Source organism: Oryza sativa, chromosome 2 (assembly GCF_034140825.1).
Source record: "Oryza sativa Japonica Group chromosome 2, ASM3414082v1".
Lineage (NCBI taxonomy): Eukaryota > Viridiplantae > Streptophyta > Magnoliopsida > Poales > Poaceae > Oryza > Oryza sativa.
The window spans coordinates 24,323,633-24,342,427 of NC_089036.1; the positions used below are offsets into that span (position 1 = coordinate 24,323,633).

The following is an 18,795-nucleotide window of genomic DNA, read 5'->3' on the forward strand; positions in this document are numbered from 1 at the left end:
TTTTTTTTATAACTTTTTAGGTGATAATGGCATAAAATGATTGGACATCCTCGAGAAAAAAAAAGACCATTCCCTTGTAAAGTTATTATGTTGGATATATATCCAGTAGCATTACAAATGGTTAATCGATGCGTAGCATTTTCGGTTAGGTAGAATCAAGATAGATGACTTGATTAAAAAATTCAAGCGCACGATTTTCTCACTTTTAATATATACTGTTTTTGGCTAAGATATGCAACCTGCATCCCCAGTGGTCTTTTCTTAATGCCATAACAAATTTAAAGGCCTCACCTGCACGCTTGCCAATCGAACAGACAACGTTGTGATAGTCACGGGACGAACAATTCCAATTGCTAACGCGCACTATAATACGGAAGTAGTTGAAGTGTTCAAAGTTCTTTGGCTTTATATATATACCTAAAGACTTGGTCAAAATTAAACTCAGATCCGATTATATTGGATATCGAATCAAAATTTCACTTTCGAGCTTATGTGAATAACGGAAATTATGTTTCCAGTCAAGCATGTTGTCACGTTTTACAAGGGCATTAACCATGACTATAATTGACTAAGGTGAAAAATGCATTCACAAACACACCCTGATAAGATATCTCAATTAAGCGGTGGAGGAAGCTCGATCCCCGGCAGGTCGGACGAACGCTTAGGTTTCGCCGTTATTGTCTTCACTACTGATAGCCGTCGACACTTATAAAAATTAGTTAATTATCTGAAAACAATGCTAGTCACCTAAGCTTGATGGTGCTGCTAGCTCTTCATCATTGTCTCAATTAGTTTATTGAAGGACACACATCACTAGTTTGTCAATTTCAAGTTCTCCTTTTTAACCATTCTTTTTTATCGATGGGATAGTCAACATCTTGAATAAAGTTCCTTTTATATAGTTATAATAAAGGTTTTAGAAAAAAAACAAATTGCATGATATATATTTCCAATAATAAACGACTGGTTATCTTCCTCTCCTAATACATCCTAATTAAGTGATGCAGCAAGATGTGAGATATGTACTCGAATATAATCACATTTCCCGCGTGAGACCACATCACGTTTTTTTTCACGCTTAATTAGTTTTGTACATTATTATCTTATGGAGTAGTAATTTAACTTAACATATAGTCATATACCAGTAATTAACTACGTCCGCGAACTGACCTCAAAAGTGGAATCCACTGTCACCAAACTCACCATGAGTTCACCACCCCTCTCAAGTAGCTAGATTAGAGAAATAGTAGAGTTAGGTTCATGAAAGGCTAGCTACTAATAATCAAACATCGGCACAGTGGATTGTTCAAACATATATATATATATATATATATATATATATATATATATATATATATATATATATATATATATATATATATATATATATATATATATATATATATATATATATATATATATATATATATATATATATATATATATATATATATATATATATATATATATATATATATATATATATATATATATATATATATATATATATATATATATATATATATATATATATATATATATATATATATATAGCTCTTGAAAATGAGATGCATGGAGCTTAATTATTGGCATTGTTTAGTGTCGCAACGCGCTCTATATGGCACCGACCACGTGATTAGTATTACATCGTCCTGATTGATCAAGTGCTATAGACTTGTTCGATCATCCTCATTTGCTTGATTACATAAAGTATTATTTTTAGCACCACTATGCAATTAGAAAAAAAAAAAGAGCTCGCTGATCTCTCAGCCACCAGTTAGTTAATAAGCTTGATTAGGCACAGTAGTTAGCTTAATTAGCTCGGCAGCTTAGCTAAGCTATTGTGTGTTTCTTGCTGTTAAGGATACTCCGTATGAAATAGCCAGTGGCCGGCCTAGCTATAGCTATAGCTATTATCTAGGCTGTTTGGTGGTTCAGTACTCCTCCGTCCACACACACACACACACACACCATGCGTATATATTGCCTACGGCAGTACGGGGTGGCCAAAAAGTTGAAGCATTTCTGGATTATTGGCACGCGATAATTAATTAAACTAAACTAAAGCTGGGTGATCTTAGTTTGGCCTTTTTTTATAAGAGAGAGAGAGAGAGAGAGAGAGAGAGAGGAGTTTGTTTAGTTACCTTCAGAAATGTGAAGTCAAGGCGTCTAAGCTTAGTGTGTGACATGTGCAGGCACATTGGTGCAGTAAGCCAGTAACACGTGCAAGCAAATAGCCACTACTCTCTGAGTCACCTTTTTCTTAATCTAAATTTATAATCTGTCGATCGAACAAGTGCGCATTGCCGCATTGGTAATTTGATATGGCTCTTATATGTCCGAAGTACGTCCATTGGGCGTGTCCCGATCCGCCGTCAAACAACAGAGCGTACGCACGGACGTAGGCACCGTCGCACCGACCAACTAGCTCGCCGCAAGCTGCGTTCGATCGTTAGTACTCGCTCTGTTTTAAATTATGGCGTATGTATTTTTTTTACATAACTTTCAATAACATATTTTAAATATTAATTTATTTCATATTATATTCTCAACTAATATGAAATTAACATATCAAATACTTCAAATATATAAATTCAGTTATATAAAATGCATAATAGTTAGCATAGATATGATTAGTAAATTAGAAGTTATTGAGTTTGAATTATATGACGAATGAGTAATACGTAGTACTAGTTGGAAATATTTTCCCTTCACACGTAAAATGCGATAGTATATTGACATATGATTAATTAAGGATTAACTAAAAAATTAAAAGATTAAAAGATAGGTTGATATGATTTTTTCACAGTAAGGGTGTGTTTAGTTTGCACCAAAATTGAAAGTTTGGTTGAAATTGGAACGATGTGACGAAAATTTGGAAGTTTATGTGTGTAGAAAAGTTTTGATGTGATGGAAAAGTTGGAAGTTTGGAGAAAAAATTTGGAACTAAACTCCGCCTAACTTATCTACAAAACTTTTTAAAAATAATTACATTATTTAGCACTTTAGAACGAGTGGTTATGGAAAACGAGATGAAAAATATAGAGTTTCGAACGAGAGTGTCCACCTCGACTACTCCGCTCCCGTTTCCGCTAGCCGACCAGGGGAGGAAAGTTGGAGTGGGCTAATCGGTTTCTGAACTAGGCCGGCCCATTCAGAGCTTCTTGTAAGCCCAGTAAGCTTTGAGAGGGACGGGCCCAGTTAGCCAGTAGGGCTGATTTGGGAACACTAAAATTAAAGCCCGCCCCTGTCTTTTATGGGCCATTGTTTTAGGCATGCTCTTAATGAGACAAAATACACCTTATTTTTGTATACGAATGGAATAGGATTTTCAGTGAAGAATGATGTTTGTTGATCAGTGGATGGTTTTAAAAATATATAATACGTAACGTACCCACATGTACTCTTTTACTAAAACCGTACGTTACGTATTTGCATGATGGCATTCGCTAGATTACAGCTGTTTGTATAAGAATGTTTCACATAAAGCTTTGACACTCATATTTTACTGTCTTCTTTTATTTCGTTGAAGAATTCTTCTCCATATTCTGTAAAAAAACTGGACATTCCTTTATATATATTACGTACGTAAAGTACCCACATATTTGGTCAGCTTACTTATTCTAGCTTATTTGCACGCAATGTCAACACTGATCAAGACACTTTGTGGGCTCCAGCTGTCCTAGCTTATATTCATGTTAAATTTAGCGTTGATTATATCCATGTCACAGCAAATTTACCTAATTAAAAAAATATCATTACTATTTGTGATATATGTTACTCCTACGTGCTATTATATTTTTGTAAAATTGGGATTATGCTATCGCCATCAAAATTCATATCATCTTATTTCCTAAACCCATTCTTCATTCTCTCTATATTCTGTTCATCTCCCCCTCCTCTCTTGGATCTGGCGGCCGGAGCTCTATCCAATTACACGTGGTGCACATTTTTTTTTTTCAAATCAAAACTTATCACCAAACCAAATCAGCACTGAAATGGTCCTGCGCTATATCGAAGCAATTAATAGCAAACAAGGTTGAAACTCGACAAGGAATTCATTGCATGCATGAACACACATTTGATAACCGATCGAGCGTAGCGCAAGCCCCATTCAATTCACGGAAGAAGCTGCAGAGGATTCGTCAAACAAGCATAGATTCGTCGCAGAACAAACAAAATCCAGAAATATCTTATAAACTGAACCCCCAATCTGGATCATTTCGATGTACACCAAACAGAACCCAAGCGACAGCACGTACGGCCCAAATCCAGCCCACGCTATCGCTGCGCCGTTGGCGACAAGGCACTCGGCGGCCCTCGCGTCGTGCCAGCCATGGACATGGAGCGCGCGTGCGGCTGGCGTAGCTTCCTCATGGCGCAACGATCGACGTCTTCAGACTTCATCCAGCAGCTTCCTCATGGCGCCGGTGTCGTTCTGGTGCATATGTGCCACAGGATCAACGACGTCCGCGCCACGTACTATTGGACGGTTTCATGGAGCTTACATAAATACTCCATATAATGATCTCATATGGGGTCAATTCGAGATCATACTGTTTGATCTAGCTACCGTTATTTGATCTATAAATTCTACTATTCTAGTGTTAACCTCTCCACGAGGTAAATACTAGTACGAGATTTACACTCTCAAGTAAGTGAAAAGAGGAAGCAGCTGCTAGCTTTCAATTTGCTGAGGGCACTGAAACGCGTGGTGTTCGTCAGCTTCGCTGCCGCCGTGCTGGGGCTCCTCGCAGCCATCCTCGGGTTCGTCGCGGAAGGCGCCAAGTCCAATGCAAGTTTCACCTTCATCTCGATCTCACTTCTCGATAAGTTCTTGTGTGTGTGTGTGTTTGAATTTGACGTCTCGTGTTTTTTTCTGCGTGGATCGATCGATGGAGATGCAGTCGTTCGTGCGGTTCGACGGGAGGTACTGCGTGTACCGCGCCACGCCGGCGCTCGGCTGCGGGATCGCCGCGGCGATGTTCGTGCTGTCCGGCCAGGCCGCGGTCACCGCGGCGAGCGGCTGCTTCGGCCGCTGCCGCGCGCGCCGCGGCGAGGAGTCGTCGGCGCCCACGCCGGGCGAGCAGCGCAGGCGCTCCGTCGCCGCCTGGCTGTCCGTCATCTCGTGGTACGTATTAATTCTTGACTTGTTGCCACAGCATCCGCACGCGCGCGCGCGGCGGCGATGACCATTGTCGACGTCGCTGCAGGGTGTTGGTGGCGACGGCGGTGGCGATGTTCCTGTACGGCGCGTCGCGGAACGCGGCCGTGAGGAGGGGGCTCGCGGCGGCCGCGCTGGGCCGGCGAGGCAGGCGAGGCAGGCGCCGCGGCGGCGGCCGCGGCCGCAACGTGTACGGCTGCGCCGTCCTCGGGAGCGGGCTGTTCTCGGCGGCGTCCGTCGCGTCGCTCGCCGCCTCCGCCTGCGGGATCGCCGCCTACGTCTACGTCGAGGCGGATGGTGAATCATTGACACTCACGCCGACGACGCCGCCGCCGCGGCCTGGTGGGTTCGCCGGGGCGCCGGGCTCGGCGACGGGTGGTCAGCCGTATTTCCAGCCGCAGGTGGCGTACCCGGCCACGGGCTACGTCGCCAACCCTGCTGCGGCTCCTCCCCCACCACCGTACGGCGGCGGCGGCGGCGGCGACTACGCCGGCTATGTCGCCAAGTCGCGTGAAGGCACAGCTTGAGATTGCCAAAAAAAAAAAAAAAAGCGTCGAAGTAAGATCGCGCGAGAGGTTGCCAAGAACTCTGCCTTTGAACTGGTCTCGTTTAATGCTGATCTTTTCCTCGCTTGTGTGAAATTTCATTGTGTTGTAGAAGCAAATCGTGTATGCCACACTACATGACGATAACAATCTTCATGTCTTGGAATAATGAAACTTGTAAAAAACTGATAGGTCAAAAATGCCAGATGCGTTAATGCGTTATTATGGGTAAAGAGATGAGTAGTAGATGTCGTAATGGCTTTTTATTGGCCATGCATAGTCAACGTTGAGTTTATTTTCGGACTCCCTCCTTTTCATATTAGAGTCGCAATCCTCCAGGCTCCCGAGTCCGACCTGGTTAGGGTTTGCTCGCCTACAAATCGAGACGCCGCCGCCACCTCCCACCACGTACGATCCCCACCCGCCGTCGACGACCTCGAAATCCCAATCGCCGCGCCGCGAATTAGTCGAAGCTGCAGTACTGCATCGCCAAGCTCATGGCGGCTGAGGGCGGCAGCGCGTTCGCTGGGCAGAAGGTGCCGCTCATCGACGCCAGCATGGCTCTCAAGATGGAGGAGACGTGCCCCACCCCGGAGGAGGTGAAGCATCTCTCGCCGGCCGACGAGCGCCTCGCGGCGAAGGAGTACTCCGACGGCGAGCTCAACAAGTCCCACGCCGAGGTCTGCCGTGAAGCTGACAAGAATAGCGCCGCCTACCTGCTCGCCAAGCGGGCCAAGCTCCAGGCTCTGATCAAGGAAGAATGGGCTAAGATTGACTTCAGCCGCGTCCATGTCGGTGACTGGGACGAAGAAGCAGGCTGCTACAAGTAGCTAGCCCACCCAGCTCTGCTGCTGGAACATTGGACACTGGCCTTATTCTGGATGGATGGATGATTCGCCTGGCCCTTTTTTCTCTAATTAGCTCTACTAGTATTAGCTAGTATCAGTTATGTCTAGCTGTTCGATCCATCGTTCGATTTGTGATGTTTGGTACTAGTTACTAATCAATGGGTATCTATGTTATCCAACCATCCTTATTTACGTATCTATGTGATACTATCTGTGATAATAAAATTATAAGTCGTTTTGACTTTGGTAAACTATTTAAACTATTTTAAGTTTGATGTAAAATTTTCAACCCAAGACAAATATATTGTAAAAATATATTCAATTGTTGATCCGGAAAAGTTGGAAGTTTGTGTGTGTTGGAAAGTTTGTTGTGATGGAAAAGTTGGAAGTTTGAAGAATTATTTTGGAACTAAACACGGCGATAATATGAAACGGAGGTAGTATGCATATAGGGACAGAGCCAAGTATAGGCATAGGACAGCTTAGGCTTAGGCTCAGGCTCTAGGATTGTCTACATAATTATTAAGTACTCTTAAATCACCACAAAAAATTTAAAGAAATCTATTAATGCATTAGTTGGTTCGCTCTAGACTTTAATAATTTTCTAGCTCAACCCTACATACAACTCTAACCATCACGGAGAAAACTCGTCATGTTACCTTTGAGGAATGTTCTCTATGTGTACTTAGTCTTTCATCGATCTCTCAAAGTGGCTCAGATAGGCATTAAGAAAAAGCTTTCTTCATTTCATAATGCAAATGATGCTAAAATGGTTAAACATTGTTTTAGGTACGTACAACTGAAGTTGTGTATTACCGAAAGCCCATACAAGCCTCTTGGGTATTTCTTTAACCTAATATTATGACAATATCATTAACCATAAATGAGTCTATAATAGGAATACTTTTAGGGGCGACCTATTTGGCATCTAGCGAAAAACATCTAAAAATCTTACTATAGACCATTGGATCGCTTTTGGGATATGTGCAACAACCCTTAACACTAACCCTCTTTTCTTCCTCCCTCAGTCCCACCGTCATCATTTCGCAGACTCGATCCACCAACCTCCTCCACCACCACCAGCCTAGCGTGTCGTTGCTTGACCTCACCAGCACCAACAATGTTGGCGGGGTCCATTAGACCTCCCTTTCCCTTTCCTCTCCACGCCTTTCATCCTTCCCGGATTGAGCGATGTCAAGGAAGCCCCGCACGCCTCTCCCCCATCTCCGACAACTCCCTTGCCACTAGAGACACCACTACCGCCCACCGCCATCCTCCATAATCGTGGTTCCAGCGGTGCTATCACCGTCTCGCCCTTCTACCACCGCCAATCACTACCGGGTTGTCGCCGCTCTGGTATCCCTTTAAACCTGAGGAATCCCCCCCCTCTCCTCTTCCTCTTCCCTTCCCCTACCCCTTTGTACCCGCCCCCTAAACCTAATACCTAATTGGTCAAGGGCATCGTCGTTGTCAAGCTCGCAAGAGTGGAAGGAGAAGGTCACGGTGCACGAATCTCAGAGCCGATCAGAGCATCCAAATTTTGAAAGATGGGGTTTCGATTATGTCCAATGGAGGTTAGAAATTCTGATACTAGTTTTCATGCCATTGATTTTTTTTATTGTTGATCTACCACCAAAAACTATCTTACTTTAACGTTGGTTTAAATGGATCGGGAAGAAAGATTTCCAACCATGCTTATAGAGTCAAACAGTAACAGGAGGTCACTATAGGACGGGCCAAAACTTTGAATCTGTTTGAATTTAGGAAAACTAGAGGATTTTCCGTGTAATTTTGCACGAAGCTAGATTTTAAATGCTAAATTGGGTTTGATATAAAAACCTTAACTCATGTTTCCAAACTTATATAGGTAGAATTATAAAATATATTGTGTACACAATAGGTTTATGAAGTACGATTATATCTGATATATACTTCCTCAGTTTTTTAATGTATAACACTGTTGACTTTTTAAGATATATTTGATCATTCGTCTTGTTTAAAAAAATTATATAATTATTATTTTTAATTTATTATGAGTTGACTTATCATAAAAAAATCTTTAAGCATAACTTAATTTTTTATATTCACATAAAAATTTTAAAAAAGTCAAATGGTCAACTTTTTAAAAAAAAAAGTCAATGACATCGTATATTTAAAAAAACAGAGGTACTATAGAATTCTCAAAAAGAGCCGAGAAAGTGGTGAATTACAAATATGCCCCTCTTTCCCCTTCATCTATTATTCCTCCCTTCCTACTCTACTCCCTCGACTTCTCGAGTCTCGATTCTACTCTGTCTCCAATCTACGCAGCGAAAGCCGGCGCCGCCGTCTCCTCGAGCGCGCCGACGGCGGAGAAGACCGCAGGCACGGCGGTGTCTACGGCCTCCTCCCCTTCCTTCCAGACCCCCGCCACGGCCGCGCCGCGCCCCGCCCTAGCCTCCGCCGCCGCCTCCCCAGTCCGGCCGCCTGGCCTCTCCACGCGCGCACGGCCGGGGCGAGCAGGTCTTTTGGGGGTGGGCGACGCCGCCCGTGCCGCGGCCTCCTCCCACCTGAATCCATCCCAGCTCGCGCCGAATTCGGAGGTACTCGTCTCCTCTCTCTCTTCTCTCGCAGCACTCCCGTCCACTTCGTGAGCAGAGAGGCGTGCAGTAGGTTGGGGAATCCGTCTCCTGACTCGGTATTGATTTCTTTCCCTCCAGGTGTCCCGTACAATTCCTTCTGGATTTCCATCATTCCATGATGCCTGGTGGATTGTAGCTGCTCGTGTTTCCACGAAAGAAGGTTTGGGGGTTTATCTCCGAATCCTTCTTCTGGGAGGGATACTCTAATTGGTCCGGTTTGCTGCGGAAATCTGTGGAGCTCGGGTAGATGCTCCGTGTTAGTTTCGCCACAGCGCACTGCAAATTCTAGTGGAGTGAAGAGGAATATGGTAGAGGGGTTGCCGGCGGAGTTGCCAATCGTGGACGTGGCCGCTCGTTTGGATGGCAAGAGCTCGGAGCTGCCAGAGAATGGTGCATTGCTGAAGGGTGCTGAGGAATCCCAGGTTTGGAATGTTTTAGCTTACTCGGGAAGTGCCAAATATATTTGCTTCTATTCGAATGATTTGTGATGCTTTGTTTGCTTGCTAGGATTTGGGAGGTAATCCCGTGGCGGTGTTGACGTTGCACGAAGGCAAAGAGGTGATCCTCGTCGATGACAATGATAGTGAGCAGGAAGACGGTGGGAGTGGCAAGGTGGATGAGAATGCGCCCCGGGTCGGATTGAGATTCAAAACTTATGATGACGCGCTGAAGTACTATAAGCAATATGCCGCGGATTCTGGCTTTTCAGCAATCATTCTGAAGTCGTCCTACTTGAAGTCAGGGGTGTGCCGGAGGTTGGTGCTTGGATGCAGTCGAGCTGGAAGAGGGAGGGCAAACGCATGCTATCTGTCTAGAGAATCAACGAAGATAAATTGTCCAGCTAGGATTTCGTTGAAGCTAAGGCAAGATAGATGGCTTCACATTGATGACGCTAAGCTTGATCACAACCATCCACCGAACCAATCCTCGGTGTCACATATGAACTGTTATAAGAAATTGACAGATGCCAAGAATGAGGAAACTGCTTCAAGATCAAAAGGGCGTAGGAATGTTCCCATAGGTGACAAAGAGCAAGGGAGCTTTACTGAGATAGGAAGGCTTAAATTTGGGGAAGGAGATGATGAGTACATCCACAAGTTTTTTGGGAGCATGCAGAACAAGAATCCAAATTTCTTCTACTTAGTAGATTTGGACAAACAAGGGCGCCTAAGGAACTTGTTCTGGAGTGATGCTAGGTCACAGGCAGCACATGATTACTATGGTCGTGATGTTATTTACTTTGACACTTCATACTTGACCGAAAAATATGATCTGCCACTTGTCTTCTTTACTGGGGTGAATAATCATGGTCAGCCTGTTTTGTTTGGTACTGGATTACTTTCAGATCTAGGTGTTGACAGTTATGTGTGGTTATTTAGGGCATTTTTTGCATGCATGAAGGGCTGCTACCCAGATGCAATAATCACTGAGCATTACAATGCTATTTTAGATGCAGTGAGAGATGTTCTCCCCCAAGTTAAACACCGCCTTTGTCTGTATCGTATTATGAAAGATGTAGCAGAGAACTTGAAAGCACATGCAGAATTCAAAACAATTAAGAAAGCACTGAAGAAAGTAACCTATGGGTCACTGAAAGCCTCAGAGTTTGAAGCTGATTGGAAGAAGATTATTCTGGAGCATGGACTTGGAGAAAATGAATGCCTTAGTTCCCTATATGAGCATCGGCAGCTATGGGCACCCGCCTATCTCAAAGGCCAATTCTGGGCAGGGATGTCAGTTTCACAGCGTGGAGAGTCTATTGTTTCATACTATGATGGGTTTGTGTACCCCAAAACTTCCCTGAAGCAATTTTTCAGTAAATATGAGATCATATTGGAGAACAAATACAAGAAAGAGTTGCAAGCTGATGAAGAATCCTCCCATAGGACTCCTTTGACTGTAACAAAGTTTTACATGGAAGAGCAGCTGGCCAAAGAATACACAATCAACATGTTCAAGAAATTTCAGGACGAGTTGAAAGCAACGATGTATTGTGATGGTATGCCAACTAAAGTTGATGGACAATTTGTCACCTTTGTGGTGAAAGAATGCTCATACATGGAAGATGGAAAGGAGAAGGAGGGAAGGAATTATGAGGTTTACTTTTGCAAGCAAGAGCTTGTTAATTGTGAATGTGAATGTGGTTTCTTTCAATTCACTGGAATCCTATGTAGACATATATTATCTGTGTTTAAGTTGCAGGAGATGTTTGAGATTCCAATAAGGTTTGTTCTTGATCGCTGGAAAAGAGACTATAAGAAATTGCATGCTGATGCGCTTTGCAAAAATGATGAAATGCTACCTGATGTGCTACCTGATGGCATAATCGAGCGTCATGATATCTTGTTTACACAGTCTCGTCAGGTGCTTAATCTAGGGTTCATATCCGAGGGTAGGTACCTTGTAGCTCTGAAGTTACTGAGACAAGCAGAAAAGACTCTTCTGGATGATGGAGATAGAGGCAGGCAGGCAGGGCTTCTCTCGTTTGAGGCTGAAGCACCTGAAAATGATGAAGGGATTTTTAGTCCTGAGTTTTCAGAGGGTGTAAAGAATTCTCAGTCAACAAATGCAAAGCGTCGAGGTCGTCCAACAAAGAAACTAATTGAATCTGATTCTGATACCGTATTACGGCCAAATAAAGAGCAGGTCTATATTCATTCTTGGGGCCTAAAGAGCCTAAGATCCATATTTCACTTTCTGTTATATGAATATGCCTTCATTGATTTTTTTTTTTATTTCTGCTGAGCAGGATTTTCTACGGTCATCTTTTGTCACTGATGAGTCTAATATGATTCAAGGGGCACCCTCAGCCTCACACCTTGAAAGTCCTCACTTGGGAGTTGATTTGATGGTACTTGTTACCTTTGCCTTTGCTATCTACTGCTATTATTTGTGCATGTAAATATCTTGTTCTGAACTTGCACAGGAAGGAATACCTCCAAACCTTTCATTTAATCATCATTTTGGTATGGATGTTAATCACCAACATCAAGTGCCCAACCAACCGAGGATGCTCCCAAGCAATTTTCTGCAGGTTTTTACCATACAACTGCTCAAGCCTTTATACCATAATGTTCATTTGCACTCTTTAGTTCATATATCATTAAGGATGAACTCATAACTTTTGATGGTCATTTTCCTTTTGTACATTAGCAAGTTACTAACTATTCTTCTCACTGTGCATATTTGTCTAGTACAATTACCAATGCCTTTAATTTTAAATAAATGTTGCAGGCCCAGGCAGATTCCCAGGGTTATGGAAATCAATGGGCTTTCCCAACATTGCAGGTTTGTTTCCTTGGTTCTTGAATTGCGTAGGTCTTCCTACAGATGTACATATATAAGGAAATGACATATATGGCTATATTCCAGGATAATTCAATGCTAAGAACTGCAGCCCGAAGAGGAGTGTAGACCCTATTTTTTGGCTCTAATTACAGCAGTAGAATTCTAGGTAATGTCTGTTTTGTTCTTGCATCATGCCATATGCTTCAGATTTTTTTTATGTACCTGTGAGCATTCTGGGATTATTTTTCTTTTTTACTTAGATACTTGTTTCTTTTCAGTTCAAGAAATAATCCTTATCATTTACTGGGCGAAGCTTTGTTACTTTTCAATTTTATATATGCTTGTTACAGTACATTTCTTTACAAAAATGCATGTGGTTCTCCCTCCATTTGGAATTGCCTGCCATTTTAGGCCAAATCACAAAGACCAAGGTGTGGTTAATTCTTTCATCTGGGACCTGATTACGCCCTTCAATACGGTGTTCTCTCTAATTAATGGTAGTCAAGATTACTCCACCATTCTGATCGTCATTAAATCCTAGAGCCTTGGGTGAGCATAGATGAGCAGCACCTTGCCGCATGTCTGAGCAAGACGTCATACCAGCTGATTTTTTTTGGATACGCATAATCTGTATCAACTAACTTTGGAACATGCTACTCTTAGCTTATGATAGGGAATTAATGAATTGAATTAGATCCAATGCCATTTGTGCTAGCTAGCATTTTACAAGGGAAATTTAGGAAAATACTGCCTAGAAAACCTAAAATGACAACTATTTGATAATAAAAGCAAGATTGTAAGACAACGTTGAAAAGGATACAGAGGAAATATCTTTCTATACATACAAACTAAGGTTCATGAAGTCCATTATGTTCCTTCTTAGGAAGCTCTTGGTTCTTGAGTTTTTTTGGCTTGGCATTCTAATGTCTGGGTCACAAATATTAATGCTGTGAAGCAGCTAAGAGAATATGCATAGTCTGTACAATTTTTGGGCATAAACCTTATTTGTGAACTTACAATTTGCAATTTTATTACCTAACCCTTCACATGTTAATATGCACATTTGCTGTTGCTAGTTTTTATTTCCCTTTTCCCTAATGATACCAAACATCATGTGCAAATATATATTCTCTAATCATATGCACGGATTGAATAAAAAGTATAGAAGAAATCTTATATTCCGCTTTAAAATATAAAGTCTTCTATATAATCTAGACCAAGGGTAGCATAGAGCCATGCGGTCTTTTTTGGTCTCCTTGTTAGTATTTACACAAATCTAATATGGCATTGCAGTTTTATTCGATTGGAGCTCTGACTGTTTCCTCTCACTATTAAGCAAAAATCGGTAGACTGTCAAGAATATCTGGATTTTCAATATGTAATCAACAGTTCCTATTTAACCTATACAAGATCCGTTTTGACTTGTTCACAAAGTTTGGTAACATCGGTGCTTTGTCTGAAATGATCGGATTTGAAGGCTTGAAATTCTTCCCAGTGAAGAATCATGCATCATATGCATTTGTCATGCCATTTTAGCTGTGTATTAACTTCACATTCGTAAATTTCAGATACCATGACTCCTCCGGCGCTCGTAATTACTACCTTAACTAACCTGAGGATACTGAGGCGGCAGCACATTATAAGACAGGTTGGATTACTTGGTAGATGAATCCAAAGGATATCCATTGTAACTTTTTTGTTGTTTCCTGACTGTTAGCTGCTGTTACTGGTCATATATTTTGACCCCAAGTTGTACATAGCATTAGACATAGTCAATGTGTACATTACTCATTGCGGCAGATTGGTGAATCACATGATATCGAGTGCTGCCAAATATATTGATCGATGTTTTCCTATACAATTCTAGTTAGGCAAAGTTTGAAAATGGGCATCACTGTTGGACGCTATTGCAGAAAGCCAAAAACACACCGTGAAAGTCCTTTTTAAGACACGCTGCTGTGCGTGTTTGCTAGTACTAGAAATCACTGCATCTATTGAAATATATTGTTTTTGTTTGTGTTAGAGAAGAAAATTTTGGAAATAACACTAATGTCCGTATCTTCTTCCACACTTTTCACCTTCTATCATATCATTACAATTGACATCCCAGTACTACGAAATGCCATATTGTCGGCCATTTATCCATTATCTTCCTCATTTTCTTCGTTTTTTTAGCAACCACTTTTTTTTCTCGTACCATAAGGAGAAATTAGCAAGCAACATCTCAAACTAGAAAGAAATGCGTGCTAGGCTGCGCCGTTTGAAGATGATGTGCATGCCACCATTATGCCACGATGTCATGAACTATGAGTGTATAAAATAGCACCTGGTGCCAACATATACATAATATTATACACACACACCTCCTTATTAAGAAAACATATTGTTTTACATGGAAAAATAGTATCATTATAATACATTAGCAGAACAAAGGACATGCATAACTGATAAACTATTGGAGTATGCCAAGAAGTAACTTACATATGTAGTAATGATATTAATGACAAAATAAGATAAGTAATATCGTATATAGAGAGGTCTCGCATGTACAGTCTCTTCTATGTAACATAAATCATGACCGATAGAGAAAAAAAAATGTCGCAAATCACCAAAACGGCACAAAATACACACCATGATATAGTCTAAATATAGGTTTTGGGATACAAATATCACAAAAAAAAAGTAGAAATATATGTGTTTTTCAAGAGTAGCAATGTTGGCTCGGCTTCTGAAAGATGATTTTCTGATCTTTTGGCAGTAACTGAGGTGGTATCACTCTTGTATGAGTTTCTCCTGTCACCTAAAACACATTATATACATCAAATATGCATCAGAAAGGAATCTCCTGGAAAAAAAAATTAGAATAGCCAAAATTGATTTGCAAAAATAACGCAATGTTATTGCAAAAATTAATGAAAAAAAACGTGGGAATAATACACACTCACAACAATAAGTTACTGGGATTATTTGTACTTCCAATGTTAGAGGCTACTTTATACGAAGAGAGAAGAAAAGAGAAATAGGGCATCTTTCAACACATGATGGCCATGGATTAAAAAGTGCCACAATAGTAAGTATAAAAGAAGTATTATGTCATGACAATGGTGCAAAGACAAATAAGTTGCCTGCAGTCTTCATCATTTGTACATTACATTCTAAAAATAAGAGCTATCTTCTAAAAGTTTTTTGTTTGGTAGAATATAAGTTTGTAGGACAGTATTACATAACTACCTGCTTCAATGTCCAATTTGTCGAATATGAGGCAGCAGAGTCATCTGAAACACCACCAAGCAATGATAAAATAATTATAGGCTTCATTTCCTCCATGACCTTATCAACCTTCTTCGTTGAACTGGACCAACACAACAAATCCCATGAATTAATCTAACCACTCATCAATTATTAGCATGTACATCATCTATATATCTGCATCATGTCATTTCTGGTAGAAACATTTGCAATCTTGATAAAAAGTATATCATTCCAATGGATATCCTGTTGGCAGAATGTTTTCATATAAGCTTTCTATTCATAGCCTTGTAGTGATCCCTAGCATGATTTTTTTTTTGGCCATCTATGTCATTCTATCAAGCTAGGTAAAGTGGCATCACTATATTGTACAATATATAATGTACCAGTAGAACCAATAATTAACATGGAATTTTTTGACAACTGAATTCATATGAAATAATCTGAAGTAAAGAAAAATTCCCTTAATAGAAGTGAGGCATAATTACATATGATCATTAGAATATAATTAAGCTTTTGTTAACCGAACCATGGTAAAGAAGATGAATGGTGTCCTGCAAGATGAATCTCCCCGCTGAAACTGTAAGTACCTCTCTTTCAGAATAGAGGTAGTAACAACATGAAGCAGTTAAAGTGTTTCCTAAAATTAAACAATGATGTACACGAAAAATATGGAAATAAATAAGAAATGATGCACCTGCATATTGTTTGTGTTCTTCAAACTTGAATCCATAAAACCGGGCATGAACCATGCATCTGATCCTGCCATAAGCCAAAAGAAGCAAACATTAATTTAAGGAATATGATACCCCTTTTAATCTTAGTTAATCCTAAACAGCGAACAACCTAGTCGAGAGAGAATGAACCAACCCCGCATACTACAAAATCATAAGAGCATTTATTAACTTATGACAGAATTATTCCTTACCTTACTGCATGAAAGAATATTCTTCCCCATACTAAATGGAAGCAATTAAAATAAAAAAGGAATCATTGGGTTGTAGTTAAAAAAAAAGGAAATTGTTGGGATCTAGCTAGTTCATCTAATAATTGTTGACAAATTTCACAAGGAGATTATCGATTGAATATTGCATAGTACATACCATGCTTAACAGTGAGGACAAAGCTCGATGGGTCCCTCGGCAAGATGGCATGACAGAGTGGTAGCACACAAGACACCTTCTCTCTTATCTGTGAACAACACCTCACCCTAATCCATCAGTCATTCGATGGAACCTAAGGGTAAGATGATGGATCAAGTAAAAAACATCAATAAATGCAAGGCAGATGCTAAACAGTGAGTCAAATCATTTCCTTACACTGTTGTTTTTTGTGTGCAGCAGCACGAAGCATAACGGGAAGCGGAGGATCATGACGTGATGGGGACGGTTGATGGCGTCAATCTTTGGCGACTGCAGGAGTCGGGAACCCGGGATGGATGGGGGACGCACAACCAGGAACTCGAAACGCCTGTGGACAGAGACCACGCGAGCGGCGCTGCGGATTCAGTTGCTCGCTTGCTGCTGCTTCACCATATCGACTCCCACCGCCAGCTTGTCCCATTGAACAGTGATCCACCATAAGCTTGATTCGCTGGATGAGCACATCTACCCCCTCACCGGCGCCACCGGCAAGGAGCTGTATCCCCCTCACCGGCGAGGCGTCGGATCAAAAATACCCGAGAAGCCCGAAGGGCTCCGGTTGGTCGCGCAGGGGAGGACCGGTGAAATCACATAGCTAGAGGGAGGGAAGGGGAGGGGAGGGAAAAGGATGGAAGAAGGAGGGGGCGACGCCGCAACGCTGGTGGGCAACCGAGGCGTCGACGCTTCCGCCGCCGTCTCTGACTCTCGCGAAAGAAAGGCGAGGAGCGCGAGGCGGGGCTGGGCTGAGTGCGGCTAGGGTTTTCTTCTATTCATCTGCGCGAAAAACGATCTGACCCGTCCAATATGGTTTCGCCGATCCTATGGATCAGGAAGAGCAGCCACATTAATGGCCAGATTGATCTTATCCCACGATCGAGTGGATCATATTAACCTAAACTGAAGTGTGATTAAGCACAAAAGAAGGTCTTTTCTAGAAAAAACAATGACGTGGCATGGCTACCTCTCAACCATTCCCACGGCTTTTAAGTAAACACGTATGACCAATCATCATGTTCAAAAAACAACCACGAAAAAAGACCACGTGCCTTATCTTTTCGCATATGGTTATACTTATTAGCCAAAAATTGAATTTCAACCTTAAATTTTGAATTGATTTTGGGGTTTTTCATCGAAGTTTATTTTTCAGTATTTGCTTTTATATTGTTAACAATACGTATATAAAAGTTATATTCATAAATTAGTTTTTATTTGCAAATATGTCGTTTGGCTTATTCCATGAATAAGCGAAACGATGGGGCTGCACATCAACACTTCCCAAGCCTCGTCCTATAGGACAACCAACTCACCACCTCCATCTCCCATGTCCTCTCCTCACAATCTTCTTGGGCCTTGCCAAAGTCACAAACCTTATCACTTATCCTCGCGTTCTCTAACGGTTGTCTCGATATCGCCGCAACTTTGTTTCATTTTAGATATACCTTGTTCTTCTAAATTTGTTTCTATTTCTTAGAGCTTGATGTACATCATTCACCATACTAGATTACTAGTACTAAGACTTGCTTTTTTCTGAATTACTTGACAACTGAAACACATTTCCTCTATTAAAAAATGGTGAAGGAGCAAAACGAGATAAAGGGGTAGAACCATGGAAACACATCATGGTTGTATTTATAGCTCTTCTATCATAGTAGGTGATGGGCACGTCAACATCTCAAGTTCTGAATCATGTCAGAGTAGCTCTTGAATGTTTTGGGCTTTTTCAGCAGGTGAGGAAACCGCAGCCGCACACCATTGCCTACTTCCTGCGACACTATTCTGGCTTGTAGCTCGACAACCGAACATGTCTTTTTTCCCCTAAAATTCTTGAAAGGAGTTTCTTTAGTATTGTTACCCGATACCATACACATGGCAGTATATATATCATTTAGATCTTAGCGCTACGAATGTAATTTAAATCTTTGCGCGCAATTTCTATAC

General features: G+C 41.4%; 3 protein-coding genes across 9 annotated transcripts; 2 read left to right on the plus strand and 1 right to left on the minus strand.

Annotated features, from left to right (window-relative positions):
- Positions 1-4,539: 4,539 nt before the first annotated feature.
- On the plus strand, positions 4,540-5,934 carry LOC136355380 (uncharacterized). Its single transcript, XM_066307908.1, has 3 exons — positions 4,540-4,795; positions 4,908-5,131; positions 5,214-5,934. Exons 2-3 carry the CDS (start codon positions 4,983-4,985, stop codon positions 5,689-5,691), a joined length of 627 nt encoding a protein of 208 aa, XP_066164005.1. The 5' UTR covers positions 4,540-4,795; positions 4,908-4,982; the 3' UTR covers positions 5,692-5,934.
- Positions 5,935-8,824: 2,890 nt separating this feature from the next.
- Positions 8,825-14,322, plus strand: LOC4329933 (protein FAR1-RELATED SEQUENCE 6). The gene is made up of 8 exons (XM_015771244.3): positions 8,825-9,139; positions 9,257-9,600; positions 9,686-11,824; positions 11,928-12,029; positions 12,105-12,212; positions 12,413-12,466; positions 12,551-12,632; positions 14,035-14,322. The coding sequence occupies exons 2-7, from the start codon at positions 9,484-9,486 to the stop codon at positions 12,590-12,592; spliced, it is 2,562 nt and encodes an 853-aa protein (XP_015626730.1). The 5' UTR covers positions 8,825-9,139; positions 9,257-9,483; the 3' UTR covers positions 12,593-12,632; positions 14,035-14,322.
- A 607-nt stretch (positions 14,323-14,929) lies between these two features.
- LOC4329934 (uncharacterized) lies at positions 14,930-17,591 on the minus strand. Of its 7 annotated transcripts, none has more exons than XR_001543961.3 (6): positions 17,035-17,591; positions 16,819-16,951; positions 16,413-16,477; positions 16,245-16,269; positions 15,698-15,818; positions 14,930-15,266 (listed from the first exon to the last, which is right to left on the minus strand). XR_001543961.3 is itself a non-coding variant. In XM_015772130.3 (6 exons), exons 1-6 carry the CDS (start codon positions 17,086-17,088, stop codon positions 15,168-15,170), a joined length of 492 nt encoding a protein of 163 aa, XP_015627616.1. In that variant the 5' UTR covers positions 17,089-17,591; the 3' UTR covers positions 14,930-15,167. The 7 variants fall into 7 exon arrangements, 1 of the variants encoding a protein (XP_015627616.1); XR_001543962.3 differs by having other exon boundaries at positions 16,204-16,269; XR_010739315.1 differs by having other exon boundaries at positions 16,245-16,309.
- Positions 17,592-18,795: the final 1,204 nt, after the last annotated feature.

Bases quoted from the DNA above. Each gene is read 5' to 3' on its own strand.
- LOC136355380 (XM_066307908.1), top strand. From the start codon at position 4,983: ATGTTCGTGCTGTCCGGCCAGGCCGCGGTCACCGCGGCGAGCGGCTGC. The intron at 5,132-5,213 runs GTACGTATTAAT...ACGTCGCTGCAG, and splicing joins TGGCTGTCCGTCATCTCGTG to GGTGTTGGTGGCGACGGCGG.
- LOC4329933 (XM_015771244.3), top strand. From the start codon at position 9,484: ATGGTAGAGGGGTTGCCGGCGGAGTTGCCAATCGTGGACGTGGCCGCT. The intron at 9,601-9,685 runs GTTTGGAATGTT...TTTGCTTGCTAG, and splicing joins AGGGTGCTGAGGAATCCCAG to GATTTGGGAGGTAATCCCGT. The intron at 12,467-12,550 runs GTTTGTTTCCTT...GCTATATTCCAG, and splicing joins GGGCTTTCCCAACATTGCAG to GATAATTCAATGCTAAGAAC.
- LOC4329934 (XM_015772130.3), bottom strand. From the start codon at position 17,088: ATGATCCTCCGCTTCCCGTTATGCTTCGTGCTGCTGCACACAAAAAAC. The intron at 15,819-16,244 runs GTTCGGTTAACA...GTGTTGGTCCAG, and splicing joins CATTCATCTTCTTTACCATG to TTCAACGAAGAAGGTTGATA. The intron at 15,267-15,697 runs GTAGTTATGTAA...AATGTGTTTTAG, and splicing joins CAAATTGGACATTGAAGCAG to GTGACAGGAGAAACTCATAC.